This window comes from Centruroides vittatus, unplaced genomic scaffold (genome assembly GCF_030686945.1).
Source record: "Centruroides vittatus isolate TY-2023 unplaced genomic scaffold, ASM3068694v2 contig_199, whole genome shotgun sequence".
Lineage (NCBI taxonomy): Eukaryota > Metazoa > Arthropoda > Arachnida > Scorpiones > Buthidae > Centruroides > Centruroides vittatus.
The window spans coordinates 214120-232657 of NW_027121224.1; the positions used below are offsets into that span (position 1 = coordinate 214120).

The 18538-nt window shown below is 30.7% G+C and overlaps 2 protein-coding genes across 3 annotated transcripts in view; both read right to left on the minus strand.

Annotated features, from left to right (window-relative positions):
• Tep2 (Thioester-containing protein 2) overlaps positions 1-8523 on the minus strand; it is an 89136-nt gene extending 80613 nt beyond the window's left edge. Inside the window, exon 1 of the mRNA XM_067264876.1 lies at positions 8518-8523. The gene's annotated coding sequence lies outside the window, so the exon portion shown is untranslated. The remainder of the gene's footprint in view (positions 1-8517) is intronic.
• The window catches only part of sing (MARVEL domain-containing protein sing), a 35333-nt gene extending 17788 nt beyond the window's left edge, over positions 1-17545 (minus strand). The window contains exons 1-4 of one of the 2 annotated variants that reach the window (XM_067264903.1): positions 17329-17545; positions 8772-8978; positions 8459-8593; positions 5004-5563 (exon numbers count right to left, since the gene is read on the minus strand). In XM_067264903.1, the coding sequence (XP_067121004.1) occupies positions 5004-5120 (117 nt within the window). In that variant the 5' untranslated portion in view covers positions 5121-5563; positions 8459-8593; positions 8772-8978; positions 17329-17545. The remainder of the gene's footprint in view (positions 1-5003; positions 5564-8458; positions 8594-8771; positions 8979-17328) is intronic. The other variant, XM_067264902.1, reaches the window with a different exon arrangement.
• Positions 17546-18538: the final 993 nt, after the last annotated feature.

The window sequence follows — 18538 nt, forward strand, 5'->3', positions numbered from 1 at the left end:
TTAATCGTTAAAAATGAATTGCATGGATGCTTTAATGGAAGAAGTAGTATGATATAGTTCGTTAAATCGAGGGCCTAATTGGGGAAAGGATGTCCACTATTGCCGTTAGATACGCCCTATTTGAAAATCCTTTAAATTGGGTGTATTTTAAAAACGTGTATCAATAACAAACTTACAATGTACAGGGTGTATTAAAATGACATTATAATTAATAAGTATGGATAAATTATGGTAGTATACACAGCGCCGGATTAAGCCTCTAGCGGGCCCTAGACAAAATTTAAATTGGGGCCCCATATAGATAAGTTGCTTGTAAACAAATCTTAAATAATGTCACTTAAAATTTTTATTAATAATAGAGAATACAAACACTAATACAATAATAATTGTACAACAAAAGAGTTTCTGGTACAATGAGAAATGTACAGCAAGACCCCGCTTAACGCGGGGGATGCGTTCCTAGACGACAAAGCGCTAAGCGAAACAGCGTTAAACGAGACTATTTTGACATATAATAATTATATTAAATAAATTTTACTATAATTTTAAGTTATTTTTATATAAATTTTCGCATAATAATATATGTTAAATAACACAAACTTGTTTTTTTGCGATGAAGTCCTGTAGTTTCATTGGTCGCTTTCTTTTTCTTTCCTTAAGCAAATGTCGGTAGCAGAAGATCGCATCAAAAATGCTTCTTTTTGCTTTGGCACTCCTATCAAAATCTCGATCTTTCGCTACAATTTGATCAACGATTTCGGTTATCGTTACCAAACTTTTCATAAGGAAATCTGTAGCAAGTTCTTCGGTTCTTCGTCTTCAGAATCTCTATTTTCCAGTTCTACACGAATTCCTTGTTCTGCCAGTTCTTGAAGTCATCGTTGGTAAGGCTCTTACCAGAAACCTGCAGTAACTCCCCAATATCCTGCTCGTCTACATCTGTATCGATTAAGTTGACAATTTTGTCAACCTAACGATATAGCGATAGACTCTTCTCGATGAAAATTCTTCGATACCTCCAGCCATAACTTCTTCCACACTCCATGCATTTATCAGTTAATTCTTGCCAAGAGAAGTCGGTATTTCCTATGGCATCCATGATGTTATATTTTTTCCAAAATTGAACAAAACAAACATAGATTCAAGGGAAGTACAGCGCTACGATAAATTGCCACCTTTTGCTGATTGGTTCGTGTTTGGGAATAATTGTATTAAATATTATATACAAATCAATGAAATACCGCGTTAATTTGAATCAGCATAAATTTTGAGCGTTTTTTAGGCGTCAAGCATACCGCGTTATATTGAATCAGCGTTAAGCGGGGTCTTACTGTATATAATTTTAGCCATTAATCAGCCTTTCAAATATTTAAATTTTTCGTTTTTGGATTTTCATTTCAGAAAATTGATCAATCTAGCCGTTTGAGTGTGTCTCTTTCTTTAGTAAGCATTGTTAAAGACCCTTTCCTGTCCTATCGAATTTCTTAAATAATTTTTAACTCGTTTTAAAACAGAGAAAAATTCTGCAATGAAGCCGGGCCCCTCCGAATTACGGGCCCTAGACATTTGTCTATTCGTTAATCCGGCCATGAGTATACATCACATTGAGTAATTTATATTCGTTGACGCACCTTTAGCGCGCTTTATTTTCGAAATTAAAAATTTCGAAATATTTCTTTTAGAACAAATTTTTCGCCCGTTAAATCGAGGGCTTGTCGTATTCAGTTATTTTGTTAAAGGATCTGTTAACACTTATTTGATTCTCGAAGTAAATTTTGTAAGTTGAATTAAAAATCTGATCAAATTAATAAACAAATAAATAATTTTATTACTTTAAAGCACTAAAAAATATAAAAAAGACACCTAAATCAAAAAATCATAAGTAACTTTTTTCAGAAAAACAAGGAAACAGGAACCATTATAAACTTTGAAATGAAACAAAGCATATAAAATTCACTTATTAACACAGTGTAAGTTGAATATACTGATTGAAATATAAAATATTTTCAAACTGAAAGATTTCGAAAAGAGTTTGATATTTAATATATTTTGATGAGATCCTTTTAGACCACGTTGTGAATTAAGAATTCATTCGTGAACATTTATTATCACCTGAGAGACTTTTACTCCTGAAAGAATTTCTATATGCAAATCTTAATGCAATAAAATCAAAAAAGTCCTTCAAAAGTGGAGGGATGATCCGTTGAAAAACGGTTCTCTCTGATACAAGGAAACCGAAATTGAATCTGATCCGGACTTTCGTGATCTTTATGGGAAACGATCAGAAAGAAGATGGGTTGTAATAAATTTCAGAAAGCTATTCCATTCAGCTAAATTACTATGACCATAAAAATATTCACGATCATACCACTTTATAATTTTCCGATTAAGAAAAAACTTTATTCACCTATTGTTACATAATCTAAATTTGATCTGTGTTAAAACAAAACAATTTTTTTATATGATGAAAACAAAAAAAAATCTTGTCATTATATTTAATACATATTTAATTGAATTGTGAAAAAAATTAATAAAAAGTCAATTACGATCATTCTCTAATTAAACGAATTGATAAATGCCACGATCTAGGAATTCATGGATGATCGAGAATTAATACATTTCAACATTAGTCTTAGATGAAAACAAAATTTAAATTTAAAGATTCGTATAAACTGGTTATAATAGGAGTATTACCAATATTTTAAAAATGATATTTTCTGAAAATATTGTAGGAATGACAATTTTGAAACACTAAATTCATTTATTTATATAAAAAAAATCTATTAAAAATGACTAAAAGTAGGCCATAACTAATTCCTATACGTTTAGTCAAGTTAAAAACATCGTATTTATTTTAAGATGTTATTGCTGTGACTTAAATTGCACTAGGTTTACGTTAAAGCGATGACTTCTGTATTCTTAAACAGAGACATCATTTAAAACAAGAAAAGTATTGGGTCACAAGAAGAAAAGTTCGGACACATCTTCACAGAAGGAAGCGAACTTAAAAAAAATTAACATTTATGGAGTATTAAATTTTATCAAAATGATCGTAATTTTTATATATATTCTTAATGATTACAATGAATATATTATCATTTTCCTAAAATATACAGACAGAATCAAGTATTTTTGCTAAAAAAAAACTACTTATTTTTCGATACGATCAATATGCATACAAATTGATTTCCTCAGAACGTGTTCAATTCTTATCACTAATTCATTTTTATAATTATAGTTTATGCGCAAATCAATCGTTTACGCTCTCAACTAACAGAAAACAGTTTGCAGGCTGAAAGCAAACTTTTGATCCAGCGCATTGCTTAAGTATTAATACTCAATCATTTCCACAATATTGCATCAACCTTTGTTATTCTTTTCCAATATTGTAATTTAAAGTTCTTTTTTACCTATGCTTTAAAATCCTGACTATGTAATTAAAATAATCGAATTATGCTGGAAACACACAGAAGCAAACTGATAATTTAGAATGATAATAGCTTAAAGGAAGCGATTCAAAATTCTTTGGATAAATTTTATAAATAATTGGAATTCTTTCTAGTTTTGGAGATCTTTCGATGCGTTCAAATGTGGAGAAAAAACAATAAGTAATATAAGAAGTATTACGGTAATATGTAAAGAAAATTTATCTAACAACGTTCAGGGGATGCCTCAAGTGACTCATTTAAGAGCAATAACAAGACCTTTTATATTTTTGATAAAATAATGAAATACATTAAAATTTAATTGTAAAATGATCTTTTCATGAAATGATTTAAAAAAAAAAGCATTTCACAGAGAAAAAAATATTTTATAAAAATGAAAAAAATAAAATAAAACTATGAAAAATGTTTGAATTAAGTACGTAAATTTACCAGTTGTTCAAATATTTTGGAATTCGAAGGTTAAGTTAAACAGTTTAATTATTCCTTAATTTTAAAAAAAATTGCAGCAAGTGAGCCAAGTATGAACTTCTGAATACAGAAATATTTTTTGAAAAGTATAAATAGGTATACAATTTTTTAAAACGAATTATTTAAAAAAAGTCAAGATGAATTATAGATCATAATTTAATTTTTATACAGTTTTACTATTATAAAATAAAACATTCTAAATCAGGAGGTTCTCAACCTGATGCTGGCGGAAAAGAAAAAAAAAATTAAATATAATAATAAAAAAATTATTTTCATTATTATATTTAATGTTTTAAATTTTTAGTAGAGTAAAATTCACTTTTGAATTTTAATTACTAATTCTTCTTATTTGATGTCTTATTCCGTTCTATTTGGATTTTATTCTTTATTGAGTCAGTGTAGAAAAGGATCGATAAATTAATTTCGGAAGGGTCGACGGCAAAAAAGTTAGGAGTATCTATTCTAAATGAAAATAAATATTTTGATAAAATGATAATTAATTTTTTAAATAAAATTAATCCTTTTATTTACAATAGATATTTTATAAAAATTCAAAATCAATATAAAAAACAAGATTTACATTTACACAGAAATGTAAGTCATAGGAATTAAAATAAATAAGGAATTCGAGGAGCAAGAAGACATTTTACAAAAGTTAAAAGAATTTTACAAAAGTAACAATTTTTAAAATGTTTTGTTTAAAATTGTATTGTTTTATTATTATTTTAGGATGGCCAGGTCAAAAACCTTTGAGTTTTTTGAAGGTCTGCAACGTAATCTTAACAGACGTCTGGCTGTCGACCTCGGAGAAATAAAGTTATTTTTGTCAAATGGCACCGAATCTTGCTTGTATCGTCGTATATTAATGGCGCGTACTAAACACGCCTTTACTTTTATGTATTTATCATTTTATCCAACAATGTATTAGAGTTAAGAAATTAAACAGCGATAATGAAATATACAAATTATTAAAAATTATTGAAAAAAACTTTTTATAATTAAAATTAAACGCTTTTACCGAAATACGTCGAGAACAAAGACAATATATAGAATGTTATACGTATGTATGTACTTATGTACAGTACTTACAACTTCTGCAAGCTTGCAAACTCCAACCCGTTCCGATAGGAATGCTGTATGTAAGCAGGAACAGCATCCACTTTGAGGAACTTGCGTTTGTGGTCGAGTTACTACAACTGTTGGCATCTTCGCTCTTCCTCAACCCTACTGATTCTCTCGTTCGAAACTCTTGTCTCTAAAACTAAAAAAAATCAGTCCCAGGATATTTTTTCCATCACTCTCACGTGATTTGGTGACGTGCCATGCAGATGACTCCTTTCCGGTATGTACACACTTTTTGCATTGAAGCCGCATTGAGAGTTTATGGTGCATTAAAAGGTATTTTGCCAGTAAACTATCATGGAATAATTTTATTAACTTTATAATACAAAACGAATAAAATATAGAAATTTTATAAAACACAACATAAAATAAGAATATAAATTATATGATGACGACACTAACAAAGATTGCATAACAACGAATTCATATAATTAGAACGAATATATTAAGACTTATGTGCCTTTAAACATTATGTAGGAATACATAAAACTGGTCACGTAAAGGCCCGTGTTTATTAAACCAAATACCTGGAATAAAAATTGAAATTTTACTATAAACATATCAGTAAAAATAAAAAAATAATTAAAAAGTTCATTGAAAACTTATTGCTTTAAAACTAAATTATTTAAAAAATGTCAGAAACAGAAAAAATTAATATTTGTTTTTCGGTTTATATGCAAACTAATAGGAAATAACCATAAAAACAAAAAAACAATAAGGAAAATACATCAATAATTCGAGTATAGTATTAATGAATTTCAGAAATTTCTTACGCATTTTGTTTTGCAGTATTAAATATAAACAAAAATATTTTGAACCGATGTAGACATTAAACTGAACTATAGTAGAAGTTTGTTAATCCGGCTTATACGGGACCAATGGTACCGAATTAGCGGACGTTGTATGCTTTTGATTTACTTACACAAGTTCTTTAAATCGGTCTGAAGATACAGTGTATGACATACGTTAAAATTGAAAAAAACGTATTAAAATGTTAGTTACTGCACAACGTTATTGCACAAAATCAATATTAGCAATGATTCATGCGCATAACTGCAATACGAGTATTTATTTTCCAGACATATATTGCATATTCACAAAAGCTACACATGTTCCGAGTAAGAGAAAACTTAATTTATTAGCTAATTTTCAGAGGATGACGGATTAATGAACATTCGGATCATCAGCTACCAGATTAATGAACTTCTACTATACAGGGTGACAATAATTAACCCGTACAAGTTTTTTGCATCGTAAATTTATTAAAAAAATAAAAATTAGGAAAATAACAGTAGATAGCAGTGACAATACTTTATGTATTAACCAGATTTTCAACCGGTTTCAAAGTGGCCTCCTTTTGCCTTGATGCAGAGCCCCAAACGTGTTTTGAAATTCTTGGCGATGGGCCGCAGCTCTTTCGGAGACAATTTGTCCCACTCCCGGCGCAAGGATTGCTTCAGCGACTCCAAACTTTCATGGCGCTTAGAACAGGCCCTGGCCTCCAAAATGGACCACACACTGTAGTCCATTGGGTTCAGATTCGGCAAGTACGGTGGCCATTCCGCAGACGAGATGAAATCGGGAAAATGAGCCTTGCACACTCCTGAGTCTTCTTCGCCCTGTGTGTCGGCGCCGAGTCCTGCTGAAACGTCCATTTCGCACTGACAAAATGCTGCTGAGCCCACAGAAGTACCACAGCCTCGAGAATGTCATGATGGTACACATCTTGATTGATTTTGGCCCCTTGATCGACGAAAACAAGGGGTGTCTTGCCGCTCGCACAAATTCCGCCCCAAACCACGACTGACATTGGATTTTGTGATGTTCGATGACGGCTGAGCTTCCAGGAGCCCCCGCGGACCAGTTCCTGTCGTTTTGATGGTTGTACGGAGAAAAGCTTGTTGTCTGTGAAGAGAATGCACTCCCATTGTCGACCTGCGGCCCGACGCTTGAGTTAACGGGATCTTTGGAGTCTCACGCACTTGTTTTCATCGGTGAGGAGCTGAACCTTTTGGAACTTGTAGGGCTTGAGTACGAGTTCCTTTTTCGCCATTAACCGCACCGATTCGCGATTGATTCCGATCTCGCGAGCAATTTTTCTCATGGAGACCTTTGCATTTCGGTCAACTCGCTTTTTGATGATCTTGCGGTTCCTAGACGTGTTGACGGTGCACTTTCTTCCACGTCCGGGACGGTCACCATCGTGGCCAAGCTCCTTAAATCGCCGAACTGCATCTGAGACTGTCATTTTGGGAACACCGAGCAAACGAACAATTTCACATTGTCGTTTTCCTTGCCGGAATAGCTCTACAATTGCACAACGTTTGTTCGCCATCCTTAAATAAGTAAAAAACTAACTCTTATTACAACGAAAGCACATCTACATGCGCAGGAAATCACGGAGAATTAAACACAACAGTATACGAATTAGTGACGTAAAAAAATTCAGTTGCAGCATTGCTACAAACTTTGTACGGGTTAATTATTGTCACCCTGTATTTACTTTTATATATATAGAGAGGTTGGTTATATATATAGAGAGAGAGGTTGAGGCGCAAGTACAAACGTTAAACTTGTACGGCAAGCAGAAGTACACGTTTGACGTTTTAAGTCCAAGTAAAAACTTTGCGGCGGTTCACATCACGTGACCCAGTGAACGTCGCGCATTGACTCACGGGAAATTCGTTGAAAAAATGGCGGATACATTTAACATCGAGGGTTACCAGCGAAGGTAAATAAACAAATTAAAAACTGTTTAAAAGTATCTATAGGATGTTTAATAACACTAAATAATTATTTTTAGTTAGCGTTGTCTCTCCTACCGTACGATCGGACGATAGGGCCACCTCATACTTTTGTCGAGGAAAGTAGTGGTTTATGTAAATTCGAAAGCAGCTCGGAAAATTAATTTTTAGAAAATTTACAAACGTATTACGCTGTTGATGGTAGAAGATGCCGTGGAAGAACAAACCTACCTTAAGATAAGCTGTTATGAAGACAAATATATGTAAATTCTATAAGCACTTCACATCACTCGCTAAAAAATTGAATAATTAAATAATTTCTGGATTAAAATAGTCTGTTTCTTTACAATATTATTCGTAAATGCTTAAACAATCATTATTTTAATAAAACACGTCATAATTTTAACCACAAACACAAAAAAGTGAAGAAGTTTAAGCTGATCGTCTACTCGCCAGTCTAAACGTAGCAAACACCTTTATCGACCGTATAGAATTGTCAGATGGCGGCGCTCGTCCGTCCGCCGTTCACGTTTTGGGATGAATACGTGCGCCTCAATCTCTCTATTAACTTCATCTTCCACTAGCGTTCACGCATTATGTTTATTATTAAGCGTTTCGTGAAATATTTTTAAAATAATTTCTTTTAAATTTTCATTTTCACAACATTGAGATACTTACCGAAGCAGTTATAAGTCCAGCATAACCTCTTTCCCGATATAACACCAGTTTACTATTTCTCTGTATTATTGTTATCATTAGAGCCAAGCTACTTGTCAAATAAAAAATGGAAGCAAATCCATGATAAATCAGCTCCTAATTACAAAATATCATGTTTTAAATATATTTCCTAATATTCAGTATAGTCGTAAGTTATGACATTTATAATTTAGTAATGTCAGTATACATAATTAAACACTAAAATTACCATATAACGCAATATAGGCTAGTTAATATATAATGCATTATTTAGCACTTAAATTCTGACACTTACAGTTGTAGTTTTCGGCAAAACTGTTGCAGTTGATAATGATATTACATAAGAAATCAACAGAGTAGCAGTACCATGTATACAACTGAATGTTACCAGGAAAAAATAGGTTTCAGATAATGATCCTTTAAATCCTTGATATTCCGCTACACCAAAACGATCCCGAGTGCAGTAGTATAATATAAGGCCCAAGCATAATAATCCTAAAAACTGAAAAAATATATATAAATTTATCAGAAAGTCCTCTTTTCAATGACAAAGTTCGCATTAAATATCCTTAGAAGCTATTATCAATGCTATATGATGTATACAGTATATAAAAGTCTTATAAAATGTGAATGGTCAACAACTCATCTTTACCAAAAATTATGAAAAATGGAATTTGATTTTTATTATTTTCTTTTGATTTTATCATAAAGTTATAAATGTATTTTTATGGCTATTTATCAAATATGAATAAGAACTATATTATAACAGGAATTTGTATTAATTTCCGTGTCTCATTAAAAAATAATTCAAGGAAATAAATGACAGTGAATTGAACAATTATGAATGAAAATGATCTTCAAACCGTGAGTTCCATAAAAATACTTGAATTATTATAAACGAGTGTGGCGCTCAAGCGAATCTTATAAAAATTTCATGAAAAAATACCCTATAATAGAAATGAAAATGAATTATTTACAGGTTTTTAGCAAAAGAGATAATTATTACTATTGCTATATAACTACTCGAAGTGTCGAATCAGTAGTTAAAAATAAATATTCAGAATAAAAGTGTGTTAGTTTTCACACTTTTCGCCTGTGAATACTAAGGCCTTTTAATCAAGCCTATCGTGAGTACGTCCAAGCCAGCAATGGGGAGGCCCGGTAGTGAGGGAGGGATCTAAATGTTGAAATTGGGACGGAGCACCCCCGAAAAATTTCTGGTTTTTTGACCCATCCGGATTCGTTTTCGAGTCTCCAAGGAGCGGTGAGCTTACACCAGCGACACCCGCAGTCTATAGAAAAGAGGCCACCAGCTTCCAAAAAAAATCACCATACATTATGCAACAAGCGGAAAACTATGATTTAACGTCAAATCGGCACTCCCACACGGTGGGACTGGTTGCAATTGGGGCTAATTTGAAAGAAATATTCCTTGTTTTCAAGACCATGTTTTGGTCAACATACAACGAAGCTGCATGGACAATAGACAAATATTGTTCATTAGTTTCTTTTATATGTGCAGAATAGGAAGAGTCATGAATTTTCTGTTTGTTAATAATGAAATTTGGGGCTCTAGAAAAAGGGCAACCCAAACGGAAAGAGGCACGTACCCCAAGTGCCTTAATTAATGTACGGGGGCCTCCCCTATACATTAGGGCACTGGCTTACATTTTCGTTACCTTTCGTTCTAATATTTTCCTTTATATGGTTGTTATTTGTTTATTCTACGAAAGTATAAAGTAAAAAAGTGACCAAAATTAATATAATAATAATCGCATATCTACTAAAAATTTATAATTTGCTATAAGTTTTACTTATTTAGGCTAATGACATTCAGAAATTCAAAATGTAAGCAGTCTTACAATGTAGGATGGAGCATAGCAAGGCTTTTTATCAGTTCCACCTTGTAATAAATTTTGTTGTAAATATTTAAAATATTGATGCAATAAGACTTAATACAGTATACAGGGTTCTTAATAAGGTATGTACGGACTTTTCTAACTTTTATATACGTATAAACGTATATGCCTTATTAAACCACCTGTCGTAGCGTCATAGAAGTAATTGGCACCTATAGGAAAGTGATCTTGCACAGTCCATTGAAAGTGATTTTAGTGCCCGTAGTAATGAAATATGGAACTAAAGAATACTAACTCGGAAACCAACAGAAGTAGGGAAAAAATCCAATTACAAAATGAGAGCGTTGTTTGATTAGTATACAACTATATTTGGTTTCAGCACAAACGCTTACAGGAAAGAGCAGAAAAGAAAGCGCCGGCGGAAAAGAGATTTCCGGCGGCAACAGGAAAACAGTTACATGAGATACCACGGCATTATTCTAATTTGGATTTTGGGGATACCTGAAAAGATCAAATGTACGCTACAGAACCTTCCACTGTGGCAGATTTAAAAAAAATGCATCGTCTGTAATCCGCATCTCGAACAGCATGCAGCATTGCATGAATTAGAACTCATGCAATGCTGCATGCTGTTCGAGATGCGGTTCTGTCCCGAATCCAGAAATGTATCGTCGCTGATGGTGCACGCTTCGAACACATTGTACAGTAGATTACTTGGCAGATTAGTTGCACCTATGGTGCACGAACTTTGCGTTACGTCTTTGTTATTTTGTGCAAAAATGTTTTACTACTTTCTTAGTCTTTCCTGCTCTTTCCTGTAAGTGTTTGTGCTGAACCAAACATCGTTTTGTACTAACTAAACAATACACTTTCATTTTGTAATTGAACTTCTTGCCTACTCTGCTAGTTTTCGAGTTGGTTTTTTTTATAGTTCCATATTTTGTCATTTCGCCATTGGGGCAGTAAAATCACGTTCAATGGCTTGTGCATGGTCACTTTCCTGTAGATGCCAATTACTTCCGTAGAATACGACAGGGTGGTTTAAAAGTTATAAAGGGATATGCGGACTTTCCTACGAACCCTGTATAATAATCATACATTCGCATCATAATTTAAAACAATGCTGCACATTATTTTTACTAAAAATGATGATATATAATACGAATATATAGCAGATAATTTTCCGACTAACCAAATGTTGCTTTCTTAGTGTCGATATTGAGTTTTAACGCTTTCAAAAATAAAAACGAAAGGAAATAATATAATTCATATCTAGTAAACAAGATCATGTTTCTCTAATTCATTATGATCAGAAATTATTCCAAAAAGATTAATTCTATTGATATTTTCTTCAGAAATTGACAGACAATATCTTAAATATTTTTCAACTTTTGTATTTCTTTCGATAGTTTTTTTTAATTTTGATATAGTTCTTCCATTTTAAATGTAAATCAAGCACATTAATGAATTCAAGTTATGTGAATATTTTTCTGCATTTGCATAATCACTATCTACTAAATATTTATATTAAGTCGCTGGAATTTTATTCTTAGTTATTATCAAAATAATTTCAAATATTGCATTCTTTACGAAGGATTTAGGCATTAATATTTAATTATCCAATGATTTTGAAATAAATTTAGAAAGTTCTACTCAATGAAAAATCTGTGTGTAGCCTATTTAATTCATACAAAATTTAAACCCTATCCCCAAGTTTTATATTTTAAGATCCCAAATCTTTAGAACTTAACTAGATGATTTTATCGATAAAGTTTAAAATTGCAAATTTATTACGAATGAATTGATTTAAAAACCCCACAAAATACTGTATTTACAAATTCAAAAAGTTTTAACAAACAGCATTTGATTCGGCAATAAAATGCAGCATTTGAATGGAGAAAAATTAACAAATTTGTCATCTTTATCAGAATGCCCTACCCAGGATCAATCGTATCAATCAATTAATTTGATAAAGCTCTTGCTTTCATAAATGATCTTCTATATCCGTAGTCCGATATTTCCGTAGAGTTTGATTTATAGATCGAATCGGTTTAGTTTTAATCTTACTTTTTTATATTGGTACTGTACATTCTTTTATGTTTACTTTTGATTTAAATACTCATTAAGTGTTTTTCCTTTTTTAATCGTCGTTAGCCAATTAAAGACAATGTGGCTCGTTATTATTCTCGTGTTATTGGACAGATTGGTGTTCTGAAGCGATAAAAGAAATTACGCAATGAACGTTCGAGGTCAGACAATATTGAGCGAGATTTTTTGTAAAGCTTTAAATATATAAAGAATCTATTTATTTAAGAATCTAATATCTAACGTATCAATTTTTTCTGTACATAAATGATACACTGACACGACCAGGAGAGGACAAGGAAGTCCTGACTCACCACTCAAATATCTTTTACCTTAATTCACACTGGATAATTAAAATTATATGTTAAAATAAATTACGCGTGAATTTATACTATTTTTCGAATTTTGAAATAAATTAACTAATAAACGTTCAATAATTTTCTGATCATTTTACTTTAATGTGTTAAAAATGAGAGTAACACTGTACTGTACAGTACGTGTGTGTGATTGTACTGTACTGTAGGCTATATATGTAAGCGGTACCTCACAAAAAAATTTCTGATATGTCTGTATAAATATTAAAATAATTTAAACAGTATATATAAGTAAGAATTTAAAACTTATCGAATTGTTATTAAATGAGAACAATATAATTTACTATTGTTAATATTCTTAGGATTGTACGAACATATCTTGATTACAGCAAGTAAATGCTTACTTCTGGACGGATTGTTTCGGGTCAATTTCTATTTGTTCAACAATTTTGTTGTTTTATTTAAATTTTATACGGGGTATAAATTAGTTTGTTTTTCAATTTTTCTGGTGATAATTTTTTTAATCTGTAATGGTAATCGCAGGGATTGTAATAAGATTAGAGATTTCGTATCTTTCTCACAAAACTTAATTTATCTTGTAAGACAAGAACTATTAACCTATGTGTATATGATAGATATAATATAGGAAAATTTTAAAACATTTTTGATAAAAGCAGATTTTTTATCAAACATAGGCTACACAGGAAAAATCATTAGAACGCTGTTAAATCGATTTTACAGAAGAATAAATTACCTGTGTAATAAAACATTATTTCTCTTGGGAAGTGGTCGAGGCTACTGGCGTGTTTTTTGACGAAGCCTGTCTATAGTCTTTTAATCTATTTTTTGAACTTAATTACTGTGGATTCTGTACAAATATCATAACGTGGAAAATTACCAGTTGTTTAATCTTAAAATTAATTATTTGTCTTCTAATAATGGCTGGGATAGAACCCAACCCTGGTCCTTTCCCCCATTCTCCTCAAGAAGTGTACCGTTCCGATATGCAAAAGAGGGGGCGAGGCCGGCCTCGTAAAGAAAGTGCTAAAGAATTAAACACAATACCCAGGAGGAAGAAATATCGAGAGGAATTTTTACAGCTGGAGGAGGATTCTACTGGATATAACTTAGGATCTTTCAAACCTTCGAAAATCTCTGAATATTTTGAACCTTCATCTGCTAAGGAACCTCAGATCAGTGGCGTAGTGGGGGCGGCAAGGGCGGCACTTTTATTGTGAAATTTTGCCGCCCCCTAAATAATAATATCTTGTAAAAATACCTAAATAAGGGAGCGGCGAAATTTTCCTCCGCCCCGGGCGGCTGACACCCACGCTACGCCACTGCCTCAGGTACAAGCAGACTCACCGATATTCCTTAAAATCAATTTATGAATTGATACAAAACAATTTCTCCCAGTTAAGCCACGATATTCAAGGCATTAAGAATGAACTACAACAACATATGAAAGAAGAGAATAAAAGATATCAAGAAGAAATGCAGAAACTATCTAGAAATGCTTCTCAAAAGACAGACAGTCTACTACTTTGATTAACAATTTAGTTAAATTATTTGCTAAACTAAAAATACGTAATATCAGAGTCCAATTTAGATTGTTTTGTTCCATTATCCTAAATGCTTTTGGGTATGCTGCTCCCATTTGGAGCTTATCTAATTTTAATAACCTAGAGATAGTTCAAAACAAATTTGTACGCGAAGTTTTTTCTCTGGATTATAATGTTCCTGGTGCGGCGCTTCGTCTTGAATTGAACAGATTTAGATTGGGTCAGATTTTTATTAAAGGATACATTAAATTCCTTAGTCGACTGAGAGATGATGAGGTGCTTCCAGCCTTACTGTTGAGAATACTACATCAAAAATCTTCCGTCGATAAGTGAAGAAAAAATTGGATTTGTCAACTGTCAACTTTGTTTAATATGTTCGATTTTTCAATAGATCCGATTTATGTGAAATATATAGTACTCAATTAATTCAGAACTCCTTTCAAATATCTCTAACTCATGACATTTATGATGTAAGAAATCGTATCGATTCTGCTTGTTATAATATAATTTTAGATTATCCAAACATTAACGACTATCCTTCAATGTTAAAAAATTCTTTATTCAATTGAGATTGAATAGAGAAATTATAATTATTAATAATATACAGAATAATTTAGAAAATTGGTAAATAAGTTGTGACGTTCACATGTCTAAAATTCATTTATTTTGTACTTGTAATAAGGCACAAGAGTTACGTAAACATTATAATCTGAAAGCATTGGGCTCCATAAATAACGAAAATTCCATGTATCTTTTCTTCCGTAGAGCTAAAAGTACAGGTAGGCCTCCTACAACGCGTTTTCGCTCCAACGCGGTTGGAAAAACGCGGAAATTTTCTTACAACGCGGTTTAGGGTATTTAGAAACGAATTATCGTTCACATAACAGAAAAATTGCAACGGGCCACCTAAGTGTAGTGGAACTTGATAAAACAAGCTCAGATTTTTGAAATAAGGCCAGTCAAACATTCTCGAACAACTATAATAAGTGACGATGACTGAATTTGTGAGCATAACATTATGTTTCTTTTTGATTTTGACTTGAAATCATAATCTTTTTAGTTTTTATATGATGTTGAAATTTATTTAAGCTTTTTATGTACATAAATTTAAAAAATGATGAAAATGTTACACCATAAAAGACAGTTTTTGTCTTTTTAGCACTGAATCCCAGTTTTTGTATTAAGTTGGTGTCTCGTATAACGCGATTTCCCACAACGTGATATTTTCAAGGAACGTATTTACCGCGTTGTAGGAGGCCTACCTGTAATACAATATATAATCTATATAACTACGCACAAAAATATTTTGCCATTAGTCAACCAAATATGATATCTTTGTAATTGTCTCTTTATTAAATACAAACAAAACTATGAATATATTTATGTTGATGCTTCTTTTACGAAAATTGTAAGAAATTGTACTTTTCGACTATTGGTCTCAAATTATTTCTATATTACTCTTTTTCAAATAAATTGTTATAATAATACCGCCCTCTTGTAATAGGCATAAGCCTATTATAAATAAAGTTTATTTATGATTATGATTATTTCTCTTTATAAAAAAATTTGTTCATAGGGGAATTAAAGTATTTGAATTAAATGCTGATTAAAGTGTCAAAAACCACATTAATAAATAGATAAATTAAATGGATTCTTTATAAAAAGTAATATGACCTGTATAAAAAAAAAACTTATTTATATTTTGTAAATCTTTTTAAATCTAGTTCAATCTAATTGTATATTCGCGAATTTGTTAGAATACAAAACTATTTTGAATTCTTCAGAATATTAATAAATCGACTGTTAACTTTAAGCTGTAAAATTTCCTTCAATGCAAAGATAAAAAAAAAAGTGTTTTAACTCTATTTATTCACAATTTCTGTATAAAATTGCAAAAATACCAGTACTTTACAGACATGACAGTACTATTCATGCGTTAAACTGTGCAAATACTATACTGTAGCAAATATATGGTTATTATGTTAGAGATAAATCATTTTCCGCGTTTATACCATAGAATTTTAGATGATATTTCATAATCGAAAAATTTTTATATATCAAATTTTTAAATTTAAAACTAAGCAATTTGTATCGAAAATATCTGCTGAATGTATTGTGAAACAAGTTATATTCTTTGGAACACATTAGCATATCAATAATAACGAAGTTTTTAAATTTCTTTCGTCTTTTCTAACTCTAAATTAATGAGGAGTAAACAAAAATTTTGATTTAGATTATATTAAGCCTAAGTCAAAAGAAGAAGACAATTTTTTTAAAAAGGGAACTTTGTTAATATTTCATTTTCTTATCAGTTTACAAAGTAGAAGTCAGTCTAACAAGATTTTTTCGTTATACTAAAGCTAAAACTTCTGTGTAGCCTCTTTGCATTGATTCGACAATTCTTATTTTTAATCATTATTCTGATAAAATCGTATATTTTTAATATCGAGGAATTTTAATGTATAAAAATATTTAATTGTAAGATTGTTAAGAAAATAAATTTTGAAATTAGTTCTAAATTATTAAATAATCTAATTTATCAGTTTTTAAATTATGATTAGTGACATTCAATACTGTTGCTTTGCGATTTTTTTTCTTTTGGCATCAAATTTAAATTATTAAATTATTTTACATTACTTTAAAACATTTTTAAAAAGTACTTATTGCTTTTAAATGGAGAAACTATAAATTTATTATAAATTGCTCTCAAAAATATAATTATCTAGTTTATTTAAAATCTAAATGTCATTTGTTGATTTAATACAGTATCATCTTTATGTTCATGGAAGTAAAAGTATTGATATTTCATTGAATACCAAAAAACAATTATATTTAACAAAACTGTCAAATAGTCCATTTAAATAAAATTCTCATTTTTTTTTTTTAAACACTTTACATCTCTACAATAGAATCAGAATGTATATACTCCAATACTTTCTTTTAAAACTTTAAATAACTATTTATAAACTATATAATTAAAGAGGAACATAATATAAATTACATAATAATAATATAATCAACAAAGAACTCACCAGTTGGACACACTTAATAATCCCTTGAATACTTTTTACATAACTGACATTTAAAACTAAATAAGGCCTGGAATTTTTAGCTCTGTCACCCGACATTTTCTACCGAAAGTAATATGGCCCGTTCTCTATTCTCCAAACTCGGGCGATGATATCATTTCACTCCACCGGACGTTCCGTCACTCCCTCTCACCAAGCTTCCGCTGTTATGATAAACAAATTTAACTTTAAAGTTTTAAACTTCTTTACAATTTTACAATTTAAATTAATCGTTTCGTCCAGACGAAACGATTTTCGTTTACTTAAATGTTTTTCAAAATCAGTTTATTGTAATTCTATATATAAATAAAATATATTTTAGATTTCTAGGAAATTATTATAATTTTTGAATCACATGTTAGGTAAACAAAATAATTTCTGCTGATGTAAGATGATTCGTTGTGATTTTTCTTCAAATGCGGTTTGTTTTGAGAAATAAGAATTGGTTTTGGAATACTAAAATATTAAAAAAATATATTAAAAATTGATATTTGAGTCTAGCACAGTTTAGTTTTAATCGCAGAAAAGGTAATTTAAATTAATAGTTTTGATATATAAAACGTCATTATTTCACTTCTTTTTATGATAAACATTAGCAAATAAAGTGTAGAAAAGTAAAATGAATTTTTATATATCCACATTTGTTCTTTCTTTCTAAAGTTGTTTAATATTAGCACTTATAAAAGGGCAGTAAACTGATTAATTAATTAAATTTTGGTGATTAAAGCTCAAGTGGCAAGGAGATAAAGAGAGTCGCGATTCATGTCTCGAGTAAGCCCGGACTTAATGACAATTTTACTCGTTATTAGCATTTACAATTTTTTTAATATAAAACCCATCCCTACCCTTAAAATTTTGCCATTTTATAATAATTCAAAATATAAAAAGTTTTTAAATAAAAATATCGTCACAGATGGTGCCACGCGCAGTTTTAAAATGTTGCCAGAAAAGTTAAGCAACTCGTTGCTGGATTTTTTTAAAACTATAAATAAGAAAGTTCTACAGATGCTGCCGTCGTTATTGCTGTTAGTGATGTTGATAATATAATACTATAAGTTGTGCTAATATATCATTTTCTTTACAAAATGTATAAATTATTTTAATTTGGGATGCTGCTTATACAGTATGTAATAGAAAAAGTAATTTTACTATTTTTGATTCAGTGTAAATAGAA